This window comes from Drosophila guanche, unplaced genomic scaffold (assembly GCF_900245975.1).
Source record: "Drosophila guanche unplaced genomic scaffold, DGUA_6, whole genome shotgun sequence".
In the NCBI taxonomy this organism is placed as follows: domain Eukaryota; kingdom Metazoa; phylum Arthropoda; class Insecta; order Diptera; family Drosophilidae; genus Drosophila; species Drosophila guanche.
In genome coordinates, this window is record NW_022995748.1 from 5,599,528 (window position 1) to 5,610,604 (window position 11,077).

The 11,077-nt window shown below is 44.0% G+C and overlaps 5 protein-coding genes across 5 annotated transcripts; 2 read left to right on the forward strand and 3 right to left on the reverse strand.

Annotated features, from left to right (window-relative positions):
- The first annotated feature begins 1,762 nt into the window (after positions 1–1,762).
- LOC117584240 lies at positions 1,763–2,753 on the forward strand. Its single transcript, XM_034273036.1, has 3 exons — positions 1,763–1,851; positions 1,907–2,031; positions 2,093–2,753. Exons 1-3 carry the CDS (start codon positions 1,791–1,793, stop codon positions 2,633–2,635), a joined length of 729 nt encoding a protein of 242 aa, XP_034128927.1. The 5' UTR covers positions 1,763–1,790; the 3' UTR covers positions 2,636–2,753.
- Positions 2,709–5,235, reverse strand: LOC117584239. The gene is made up of 4 exons (XM_034273035.1): positions 5,111–5,235; positions 5,021–5,050; positions 4,798–4,956; positions 2,709–3,620 (listed from the first exon to the last, which is right to left on the reverse strand). Coding segments are annotated over exons 1-4 (972 nt in total). The 5' UTR covers positions 5,113–5,235; the 3' UTR covers positions 2,709–2,839.
- Positions 5,236–5,460: 225 nt separating this feature from the next.
- Positions 5,461–6,715, reverse strand: LOC117584238 (tetraspanin-15). Its single transcript, XM_034273034.1, has 3 exons — positions 5,854–6,715; positions 5,680–5,790; positions 5,461–5,616 (listed from the first exon to the last, which is right to left on the reverse strand). The coding sequence occupies exons 1-3, from the start codon at positions 6,604–6,606 to the stop codon at positions 5,497–5,499; spliced, it is 984 nt and encodes a 327-aa protein (XP_034128925.1). The 5' UTR covers positions 6,607–6,715; the 3' UTR covers positions 5,461–5,496.
- A 24-nt stretch (positions 6,716–6,739) lies between these two features.
- LOC117584241 (protein swallow-like) lies at positions 6,740–7,588 on the reverse strand. Its single transcript, XM_034273037.1, has 2 exons — positions 7,292–7,588; positions 6,740–7,237 (listed from the first exon to the last, which is right to left on the reverse strand). Exons 1-2 carry the CDS (start codon positions 7,491–7,493, stop codon positions 6,816–6,818), a joined length of 624 nt encoding a protein of 207 aa, XP_034128928.1. The 5' UTR covers positions 7,494–7,588; the 3' UTR covers positions 6,740–6,815.
- Positions 7,589–8,268: 680 nt separating this feature from the next.
- Positions 8,269–10,460, forward strand: LOC117584237 (lysosomal Pro-X carboxypeptidase). Its single transcript, XM_034273033.1, has one exon. The coding sequence runs from the start codon at positions 8,357–8,359 to the stop codon at positions 9,779–9,781; it is 1,425 nt and encodes a 474-aa protein (XP_034128924.1). The 5' UTR covers positions 8,269–8,356; the 3' UTR covers positions 9,782–10,460.
- Positions 10,461–11,077: the final 617 nt, after the last annotated feature.

Genomic DNA, 11,077 nt, shown 5'->3' on the forward strand with positions numbered 1-11,077 from the left:
AGGCAAACAAAAGTAAATGGCAAAAAGCCTTTCTTTTCGCCCAATGAAAACATTTAGCTTGGCCACTAAAAGCAAATCGAGAGCGGCACAGATTTCCTAATCAAATCAGCATTAGCCGCCTTCGCTTGTGTTTTCAAATGTAAAAATATAAAGAAAGGATTGCAGTCCACAGGGAATTATCTAGCAATCGTTGGGGGAATTGCAGGGAATTGCATTCCCTTAGTGTTTCGAACTCTTAACTTATCTTTAATCTAGCGCCCCACCAAAGTGCAAACTCCTCAGCGGTAATTGAACGGACTTTAAATGCCACCCAAAAATTGTACAAAATGCGGGTTAACACAAAACGACAAAACGACAAAACGACTTTGGTGTTGGCCCTTTTTTCTTTGTTTTGTGCTTCCATCTATTTGGCGTGGGGTTGAATCTGAGGTTGTGGCTGCATGGGGCTCTAGTGGAGCTCTCTGGCAGAGGGACTGCATGGAGACTTTTATGCAAAAGAAGCAACGGCAGCCTTCCTGGCTGCGGTGACGACATCGAAACTTTTCTTGTTTCCCTTTTTCTTTCTTTTTCGTGCGCTTGTTTTATTTTCATTGCGTTGGCCAGAGCGCGGGAGTTTGGCCATACAGAAAAATGTGTCTGGAAAAAATTAAAGCAAAAGTGAACAAAAACCGACAGTTTATAGAAAAGTCGTGACTTAAGATATCCTGGAAAATCCTGCACTTTTATTATCGTCGAGAGGACACTTTTAAAATAAAGCTAATGGCAAATAAATCAGGAAAAATCATCCATTACACATACCTATGTACATATGTACAGATACCAAAATGCCCACTCTGAATACAGGGTATCACAACTAAACAGTAGTGGATCCATGCAGAAAAACTGCCACCACAAAAGTAAAATGGTCGCAGAATAGAAAAGGAAAAGCACTGAAAGCAAACTGACTTCAAGTGACATTTTGACATTTTGTTGAATTTCAACTTGGTTGTCGTTAGGGTCAGAGGCGGGCGCCACGGTGCAGTGGGTGTGGTCAGGTGTGCGTGGCAGACCAGGTGCCGGCTCGTCTGCTGCAATGCAAACGAAACGCACAGAGACGCATTTTTCCTTCAAATTAGAGAAATGCAATTGCCATCGCCATGCGCCCAGGCAAAGCTGTTAACTTTTGACCCCACAAAACGTTGGCAGAGCGTTTACCTTTTAAATGTGAAATTTTAGCCGAACTTTTGCTGACAATTTTGCAGCATGAAATGAAAATAAACGTTTCAAATAATTAATTATATTGAGTCTAAGGAATAAACTTTCAGCATTTTTGATTAGCCGTTGGTTACGATTGGAAAAGCTTTCGAGCTTTAAGCTTTTCGACTTTCTCGCACAATCAGTTCAGCCATATGGAAACCTATGCAAATGTCCCGCCTACTAGTGCTGACTCTGCCTATAGTTTTACCATCCCTAAGTGTGACCGTATGCCATTTGGGATCAGCTGGAACATTCGATGGCACCAAAAGTCATTTAAGGTATGTTATATGGGGGGATATTTTAGGTACGAAATTGAAATGTATAATTACGGTATATCGGTATGTAATGGTACATTCAATGAGTTTCGTCCCTCTATGAAACTCCAATGTTAAGGTAGGTATATTAAGGTATATTTCAGTATTTGATTGAGAGTCGTGCCGTATATTTGATCGACAAATCCGCGGTCACACTGGTAGTACAAACTGCCGTTATGTCAAATTTCTGAAGCGTCACTTTTTGTTTGTTGTGTGTTTATTTTAAGTTAAAAAAACAAAATGCGAAAAATGGAATTGCGCAGCAGCAGCGCCTACCACCGCTTAGTAACCAAGCTCCAAGGTTGGTGCATATAATGTGGTTCACACTATTCGAATATATATCTATCCCCCCGCAGACGCTGGAGTCTATGAGGAAGGAATGCCATATGATGAACTTAAGGAGCTTGCGCAGGCCATGGAACTGTCGGCACAGGAAGTCAATGAAGACGAAGAATACCTGCAATTCGAACGTGCCCGCTACGTATGTTGAATTGCACATGTAAATATGCTTGTGCTCATATTTGGCACGTGTTTTCTTGCAGGAGAGCGAGCTGGAGTTCTTGTCCTCGCAGCCCATGGATCAACGCCAATCAACCATGCTGCCGTCGCCGGCTCGTGCCTCGCCTGAGGATATGGATGTGGATAACTCACTGCCAGATTGCAATAGTTCTGTTGGTGGGCCCATTCAACTGACAGTCTGTGCAACCGTACATCATGCCCTCGACTGGAGTCCTACCGCCGAGCGTCGGTCTGCACACAAGCGTAGGGCTGACAGCAACGGCAATACAATCGGCTTGGAGGAGAAGCGTGCCCGTACCGAAACCATCAACAATCAGACGCAGCAGCAACACCCGGCAGCCGCCGAGGGAGATGTCACTCCGCCATCAATCGCATCTATGGACTCTGGCGTCAGTGGGGATGAGCTGAGCTCGGTAACCTCCAGCGCATATGAAAGCAGCTCAGATCTGTCCATTGGCGAGGTGCCCAGTGGTCTAATGGTCAGCACCAGCAGTGTCGCCGTGTCCGATCGATCTCGCAATAGCAACACCAGCAGCGAAATCTTTTCATATGAGAGCCACGAATGAGTTGCCATTGTCACGTGTTTCGTTTGTTTTATTTAAGCCATACGTTATGTGCAGAAATTGTGAGGGGTGGTTAAACCAGATACACATTTATACAATTACACCGTCAGCTTTACACGTCCATGCGCTTGTCGAAGTATTGAGTCGTACGCACAATGTTTTATTGTTTATTATTATATCAATAATTATCTTCTCAATGTGAAAGCACTACTTAGGGGCCTCCCCCAAGGCTCTTTTGGAGCTAGCTATGGCTTTTTGCACTGCGCGATTAGAGGCTATGGAAAACTGCAGAAAGGCCTGCTGGCTCACACGCTCGGTCAATAATCGGGCAGACACCTCCTTAATGTAGTTTGTTACGTCTAAGGGTTTAGCTAATTCAATAGGGGCCGTGCTGGCTCTACTACGCTTGGCCACACGCGCTCCAATTGATTCCGGATCATCGAAGTAGGCCGGTGCGGTGCGTCGACGACGAGGTGGCTGAAAATTGGATGTGTTCGAAATTTGTGAAGAGCTTGTCTGTCGGTTTTCGTGCATTTGTATGCCTGGAACAGCAGCAGCCACAGCCTCGCTGTTGTCTGGAACGGCCACATCGCTTGTTGAGCCTTCGCTGGATGAGTCGTCGCTGCTACTACATAAATCTTTGTCTGGAACAGCCACATCCTCGCTGCTGTCTGGAACACCCACATCCTCGAAATTGTCAGTGGTGGAACCATCGTGAAACTCGTCTCCTATGAATGGATTTAAGCTTGGGCCAGCCATGTCGCCATTTATCGGATCGCCCTGGCTGTGGAACGACGGGTTCAACGTGAGATGGGAAGCATCTACCTCCACTTGCGGCACAATAGGCGGTCTACGGGTTGGATTATCAGATAACACGTCGCTGGATGCGTCGTCGCTGCTACTAAATGAATTCAAAAGATCCCCATAGCACACCGATGTAGTAAGAGTATCGGCAGTAGGAGCGGGGAGTGGTGCATCCTCATCGGAGCTGTACAAAACAAGTTAATGTAAGAAACGAAAATTTCATAAAAAAAACTAAAGAGGAGACAGACTAACTGCATATTAACTTCAATATTGGATATGTCTAATATTTGTGCAGAGCTTGTCCGTGTGTTTTCGTGCATCTGCATGTCTGGAACAGCATCATCCTCGCTGTTGTCTGGAACAGCATCATCCTCGCTATTGTCTGTGGTAGAACCATATGGAACATCGTCTCTTGTATGTGAAACTGAGCTTATATCATCCATATCGCCATTTATCGGAACGCCCTGCATGTGGAACGACTGGATCAGCAAGAGGTTGGAAGCATCTTCCTCCTCGGACACCACAGTCGGCTCCGAATTCCTAATTATCAGTCAATTTAAAGCAATATTTCTTCACTTTCAATGGTTTAACTCACCGAATTTGTTCTTGTATATGGGTTGGATTATCACCCAAACCGCTAGTCCTAGGTTTTTATAAAAGGTTTGCCTTAATACAACAAAAGTATCAGAGAGGAGCCGACTATGGTGTCCGAGGAGCAAGATGCTTCCTTCCGACACCCTGATCGATGCCCTAAGCCAGCTGGGTCTGTCCGTCGAGTATGAGGGCACCGGTGACCTGCTCTTCGATCTGATCAACCTCCGCATTGCCGGCACCCTGAAGTATAAAGCTGCCCATGCTCTGGGCTCCGCTAAGATCACCTCGCTGAAGACCACCATCTCGTTGGAGTCAGTGAAGTCGGACATCAGCGGTTTCATGGGCCACGGCAGCCTCAACCGCGCCATTAACAGTCAGCTGGAGAATGTGGTGGTGAAGCTCATCAACGACAACCAGCAGGGCATCTCCGACACCATCGTGCCACGCGTGAACAAGATGCTCAAGGGCAAGGACCTCTGGACTGACCCAGTCGTGCCACATGCAGGGCGTTCCGATAAATGGCGACATGGATGATTCAAGCTCAAGTTCAGATACAGGAGACGATGTTCCCTATGGTTCTACCACAGACAAAAGCGAGGATGATGCTGTTCCAGACAACAGCGAGGATGATGCTGTTCCAGACATGCAGATGCACGAAAACACACGGACAAGCTCTGCACAAATATCAGACATATCCAATATTGAAGTTAATATGCAGTTAGCCTGTCTCCTCTTTAGTTTTTTTATGAAAAATGTCATGTACTTACTCGGGACATGGTGAATCGTTGTCAGATAAGTCGTCGCTTGATGAGCCGCTTTTGGGCGAGTCTTCGCCGCTACTAGATGATTGGAAAATATCCCCATAGTACGTCGATGCAGTAGGAGCATCGGCAGTGGGAGCGGTGAGTGATTTCCCCTCATCGGAGCTGTACAAAATAAGTTAATGTAAGAAACGAAAATTCCATAATAAACCCAAAAAGGAAGACAGACCTCCCCTCGTCATCAGTATGCGGTGATTGCCTGCAATGAACAAATTTGGAATTATTTATAAATTTTCGTGTTTTTATTATTTGTACTCACATTTTATTCAGTCTGTCTGGTTTTAACAATTTACGCTTACAGCTTTATGCCTCGTTTAGTCAAAAACTCAAAGTTCTATGACAAAAAGTGAAAAGGCTTCTGTGTGACCGTAAAATGGAAGTGTTGGTAAATACTCAAAAAAGGTTACTGGTAATAATTGGTTTTAGATAAGTTTAAATCAAATCTACTGCAGTTTCGATATTTTCGATATCGATTATTATCGATATTAGTTCTAACTTGCTTATGGAATGCATATTTAAGATAAATGAAAAGCAGGGCCACTTGACTAAAAGAAAGTTGAAATGAAATCAAATTGCAACTAAGATTTTAATATAAAAAATAAACTAAAAAACTATAAAATATAAGAACAAAACGAAAACATCAACTTAGTGTTCACAATCATCCTCCGCTGAGTCATCGCAATTGCAATAGTGGGCATCGGGGGCCAAATCGGAAGCCAGATCCTCATCACCAATCACCAGGCAACGCACATTGGAGGGGTATTTCTATGGTCGGGACAAATTTCTATAAAATACAACACAAAAAGCTACACATGCAGGCACACCCACCACAACGACCAGAGGATATCCGTCATCATCTGTGAGACCCAAGTTGTCGCAGCTGGCATCGCTCTCGTTCTGACGCTGCACTATGAATTTGGTTAGAAAGCAGAGCATGATCTGTACGAAAAGGTAAAGACTATAATGAAAAGATACTTTCAACATAATGCCATCGTCACTTACCAGAAATTTAAGAGACAGCAGAGCCAGTCCCAGCTGAGTGTACAAGAGCCGCCACAGGGCTTTGCAAAACACGGCCAGGCAGCCGTTGGTGTGGATGGAATCGAGCGAAAAGGAAGGGAACGGCTGCTGTTCATCGCTGGACATATCTGGGTTCGTGCTACTCTCACAGCCTCGCTTGCAGCATGTGTAGGGTGCCAGAATCCCGTTGGAACCACTTGGTGTCGAGCAGTTATCGTTATCCTCCTGCTGGGGCATCCAGTCGGCATTCATCCAATCCTTGTAGCTGTGAACTCCACAGCATTCTTCATGCAGTTGTAGACCATCCCACAGCAGCTTCCACTCCGGACACGAGTAGTACATATCGATGCCACGGATCAGCGATGTTTCGGCTCCATTTTCGAAGACTTTCCCGCTGCGGTACACGTTCCAAACAGACGCCAAGCCCGAGGCAACGATGATGCAGGAATAAAATAGCCAAATGGACAGAAGTAATTGAATGTTGGGCGTGCAACGCCGCTTCCACAGGCGCCTCCACATGGACAGACTGCACAGGAATGTCAGAACCAGCTGTGCTCCAAATATATAGATATTCAGCAAGTAGCCGTGGACCGAGCGACACTCAATCTCTGACAAATATCCAGTGATAATTGCGTGGTAATAGGCCGTTACGGTGATTAGTAGCAATCCGATGATCGCCTCAATGACCAGCAGGAGTGTTATATAAACAGAGGCGTTGCGAAGAGGCTGTCGCATTTGAACATCATCGTTTTCATCTGATTAAGTATTTACTCTTCGAGGTCGAGCGGATTCCAATGTTAAATTTCATTTAATTTGACGCTGATTTCAATGATGTTAATCGAGTGGAATTTTCAGGGCAAGCTAAGCAAACGTTTCATGCTTTATTTCCTTACAATACAGTGAATAAATAATGCATTTTGAATACAATAAATAAAACGAACCCCTCACAACTGTGCCTTAGAGGAGTGCCTTGACGGAGTGTCGCTAGCCTGTCGCTTGCTGGCTTCCAGTTTTTGGCGAATCTTGGTCAAACCGCGCTTCATCTGCATGGTTTCTATCACATTCTCGCTCAACTTTTCCTGCAGATAGTTAATGTATTCCTGCGCGCTCAGCTTTTCTGCCGCCAGACGCACCTTGTCATTTCTCAGACGCTCGTTCTCCTCGAGCAGGCGGTCATTCTCAGCGAGCAAACGCTCGTAGCTGCTCCTATTGCTGACAGTCGGTGGGTCGTCAAGGCTGTGCACCTCGCTCACCCAGAAGTCGCGGCCGCGCTCTTTGGGCGTCAGGCACTCCAGCAGGGAACTGCGGCGATTCAGCTTGCCGGTTGCACTGTGACGCTGATGGTCCCCCTGGGCTTGTATGCCCGCTGTTTATCATTGTCCATGATTATAGGGAATAATACGGCTTGTGCATCGCTTACCTTCGCGCTTATCGCGGCTCACCTGAGTTTTGGCGCCGCGATCACTAAGCGCCATGGAGCTGCGGCTCTTATTGTTATTTCTCGCAGTGCGTCGCTGCTGGTCAATAGTCTGGAGATTTGCTATGCCTAGTGCCACTTTGCTGGGCACGTGCTTGAAACGCTCTATGGTTTTCGGCGAATGGATGAACCAGGGTAGACTCATTTTTACAGGACCAACTGAATTTGATGAACGCGATACTAATTGCTAGCAGCATCTAACAGTATGTATGAAATTCTGTCTGTCCCCGAAGTGTATATTGTTGAAAATATTGTGGGGTTATGTACATATACATTAAACTCAAAGCACTATAAAGCATTAAGGAAAAAGTAAAGTCAGGATGTCCCTTAAATACAATTGAAATAATATACCATTTAATTACAGGGTATATATAGCTATATTGTTATTTATAAAAGCTTTTTAAAGCTTTTATTGTGGTTTAACTGAATATATCTAGATGGCGACACGCGAGAACCAACAGCAAAATATATGTGAGAGAGAGGTGTCTATAAAAAGGGTCTTTATCAAAAAATGAATGGAGAAACTTTAAAACTGTATACAATTCTTATTTAGACTGGCTAATCCATTGTATTTACCCAGTTTTAAATGAATGTGCTCAACTGATTAAATAGAGGGTGGTAAGTGGGTTAAATTTTCTTCTTTCTTTTGTATACTTGGTATATTTTTGAGGGCTTGGCTGGGAGAAAGATTGAACGTTTTTTTTGTAACCAATACAAGAAAAGAGGGTTCTGCAGATTAGCCCCTCTTGAAAGGAATTAGTTGATGAATCGGGAAAAATCTTTAGTTTAGTGCTGATAGAGCTAACTAGCTGGTAATATTAATCAGAATATCAAAATCGAGAAAAATTATTTAAGATTTACGGTATATTTTGGTATATTTCTGAGGGTCAGTCGGTATATTCGCGGTCGAGCAAGTATGTAAAATCCCGGCTTAGAGATAACGAACCCTAAATTATTTTATTAAACCGTCTCCAGTGCGTAGTTTCACTGTATTCTGTTACTCCCGAGATGATTGGTTCAATTGGAGCTGCTGCGGCAGCAATTTGTATAATTATATGCACTGCTGCTCTCCAAGTGGAATCAGGCGGGGCTGAGGTCAAGTTCAAGTACGAAATCAAGGAGTTTCAAGTGCCGCTGGACCATTTCAGCTTTCTGAGCAATGCCACCTTCAACATTCGGTATCTGTACAACGATTCCTTTGTGGACAAGAAGAATGCGCACACACCGATCTTCTTTTACACTGGCAACGAGGGCGACATCGAGCTGTTTGCGCAGAATACGGGCTTCATGTGGGAGCTGGCCGAGAAACAGAGGGCACTGCTGATTTTTGCGGAGCATCGCTATTATGGAAAATCACTGCCATTCGGTGCCTCAACGTTCAACGCCAGCATGCCGGATCACTTGGCCTACTTTACGGTGGAGCAGACGCTGGAAGATTACGCAATGTTGATCACGTTCCTACGCAACGATCTCCCATTGCCGGTGGTGGCCTTTGGAGGCTCCTACGGCGGCATGCTGGCTGCCTGGTTCCGCATGAAGTATCCGCACCTTGTTGCCGGAGCATTAGCTGCGTCGGCACCTATTCTCCAGTTTCCTGGCATAACCGACTGTGATATATTCTACAGAATAGTCACATCGGTGTTCCAGAATGCCTACAATTCCAATTGTACAACCAACATTGGCCGTTCTTGGAAGACCTTTGAGACACTGGGTGGAACCGAGGCAGGCAAAAAACAAATCTCCGATGCTTTCCACCTGTGCAATCCCATCAAGAACGATGCAGACCTGAAGAAATTCCTGGACTACATAGAGGAGGTCTACGGAAATCTGGCCATGGTCAACTATCCGTACAACAGCAGTTTCCTGGCTCCGCTACCGGCCTACCCAGTGCGACAGGTCTGCTTTTATCTCAAGGACCTACACCAGAACGATGCAGATCTGCTGCATGCCATGGCCAGTGCCCTGGCTGTCTACACAAACTACACAAATTCTGCAAAGTGCCTGGACATCTCTGTCAACTCGAATGCCGACGAATCCGGCTGGAATGTGCAGACCTGCAACCAGATGGTCATGCCATTCTGCTCCAACGGCACCGACACCATGTTCCGTCCCTCGAACTGGAACTTTAAGGAATTCTCCGACAAATGCTACAAGGATTACCGTCTAACACCCAAGCCATACGACATAATCCTACGTTATGGTGGCAGGAATATTGAGACGGCCACCAATATCATATTTAGCAATGGCCTGTTGGACCCATGGAGTGGAGGCGGTGTTTTGCAGGCCCCCAATAATAAGGTGGATATTATTATTTTGCCAGAGGGCGCCCATCACTTGGACTTGCGGCACAGCGACCCTGCTGATCCGCCATCGGTGCGCGATGCACGCAATAAGGAAGCTGCTATAATTGCACGATGGATTCAAGAGTTCTAGTACTGAATCGCGGCACTCTTTTAGAGTTTAGCCCTCTTCGAACAAACAATTCAAAGCCATTATAATCAAACATTTAAAAATATGTATCTTAATATGGATTTTATAAATAAATATTACATTATTTTAAAATTCGTTTGTAATCTCATTTGCGAACTTTATGAACTTGAACTCGATCTGACATCTGTGTGTGATGCTTACGATAAGGAATCACCTATCAGGAACTTACAAGATTACCTTTCATTCAGATTTCCTCCTATATTGAATAGGTCGTATAGGCCCAATGGATTTATTTTAAAATCATTTCGAAATCTTCCTCCCTCCCCATAGGGAAAATTCTACAGCATTGATTTATTTTTTTTATTTTTTTCTTTAATAATCATAATGCATATAAAGGTACAGTTGTTCACAAGAAAGGAAATCTTAAAATGCTACATAAATTATATAAATTTGATAACGTTTCATTTGTAACCAGATAGAAGCAGCGAAATACGCAAATTTAACATTTTTAATCAACTTAATTAAATACATAATAAATCGCATATGTCTAATAAATAAATGTATGTATTTTCTCAATAATTGCTCAAGCGTTAAATAATAAAAAAAATATATGTTTAATAAACAAGTTGATACATAAGTATAAGGCAAATAGAATAAGGTGTTTATCAAAAAATATTAACAAAATGTTTTCTTTTTTACTGGATGGACTTAAGGCCATTTCTATATGCAAATTGCATTTTTACGATTTTTTTTTGTATTTTATTTTTCATTAGTTTTTAATTTCAATTTGTTGTATACGCATTTTACAGTATTTTCTTTATATAGAAAATTTGTTGGTTGGTTTAGCACCGGCATAGGACACTTGCTTCGTATTTGTTCAATGCTCGTGATGCGCACGCTCCGGTTCCCCGCAAAGAGGTAGCATCATGGGCCAGTGATGTCTATGGTTGTAATTTTGGAAATGAGTATCAGGAATGCATGAAAATGTCTTCGAGTCATCGCTGTGCTGGTATTTAAGGATTGGAACTGCCTTGAGCACCTGTGGCTGGTTTACTCTGAGCAGTTAAATTGTTCTCTTAACCAGGACCGTGGGAGAGAGCTTGGTCTTTTGGTAGAGTTTATCCTTGGGCAACGAGGACTCTCAGTGGCCAGGGTCTATTCAAAAGCCAATGGCCTACGGCCAGCCATGACGCCTTGTAATTTGGGAGAAAGACGCTTGGCTGACCACAAGCATTGGCTTTTGAATAGCTTTCCCAGGCATTTGGTCTATGTGGGTCATGATTTGTCTTGGGTTTTTTG

Bases quoted from the DNA above. Each gene is read 5' to 3' on its own strand.
- LOC117584240 (XM_034273036.1), top strand. From the start codon at position 1,791: ATGCGAAAAATGGAATTGCGCAGCAGCAGCGCCTACCACCGCTTAGTA. The intron at 1,852-1,906 runs GTTGGTGCATAT...ATCCCCCCGCAG, and splicing joins CTTAGTAACCAAGCTCCAAG to ACGCTGGAGTCTATGAGGAA. The intron at 2,032-2,092 runs GTATGTTGAATT...GTTTTCTTGCAG, and splicing joins AATTCGAACGTGCCCGCTAC to GAGAGCGAGCTGGAGTTCTT.
- LOC117584239 (XM_034273035.1), bottom strand. The intron at 4,957-5,020 runs GTCTGTCTTCCT...TATTTTGTACAG, and splicing joins CATACTGATGACGAGGGGAG to CTCCGATGAGGGGAAATCAC. The intron at 3,621-4,797 runs GTAAGTACATGA...TGTTTTGTACAG, and splicing joins AACGATTCACCATGTCCCGA to CTCCGATGAGGATGCACCAC.
- LOC117584238 (XM_034273034.1), bottom strand. From the start codon at position 6,606: ATGCGACAGCCTCTTCGCAACGCCTCTGTTTATATAACACTCCTGCTG. The intron at 5,791-5,853 runs GTAAGTGACGAT...CTTTTCGTACAG, and splicing joins TGCTGTCTCTTAAATTTCTG to ATCATGCTCTGCTTTCTAAC. The intron at 5,617-5,679 runs GTGGGTGTGCCT...TCCCGACCATAG, and splicing joins GATATCCTCTGGTCGTTGTG to AAATACCCCTCCAATGTGCG.
- LOC117584241 (XM_034273037.1), bottom strand. From the start codon at position 7,493: ATGAGTCTACCCTGGTTCATCCATTCGCCGAAAACCATAGAGCGTTTC. The intron at 7,238-7,291 runs GTAAGCGATGCA...AATGATAAACAG, and splicing joins GAGCCGCGATAAGCGCGAAG to CGGGCATACAAGCCCAGGGG.
- LOC117584237 (XM_034273033.1), top strand. From the start codon at position 8,357: ATGATTGGTTCAATTGGAGCTGCTGCGGCAGCAATTTGTATAATTATA.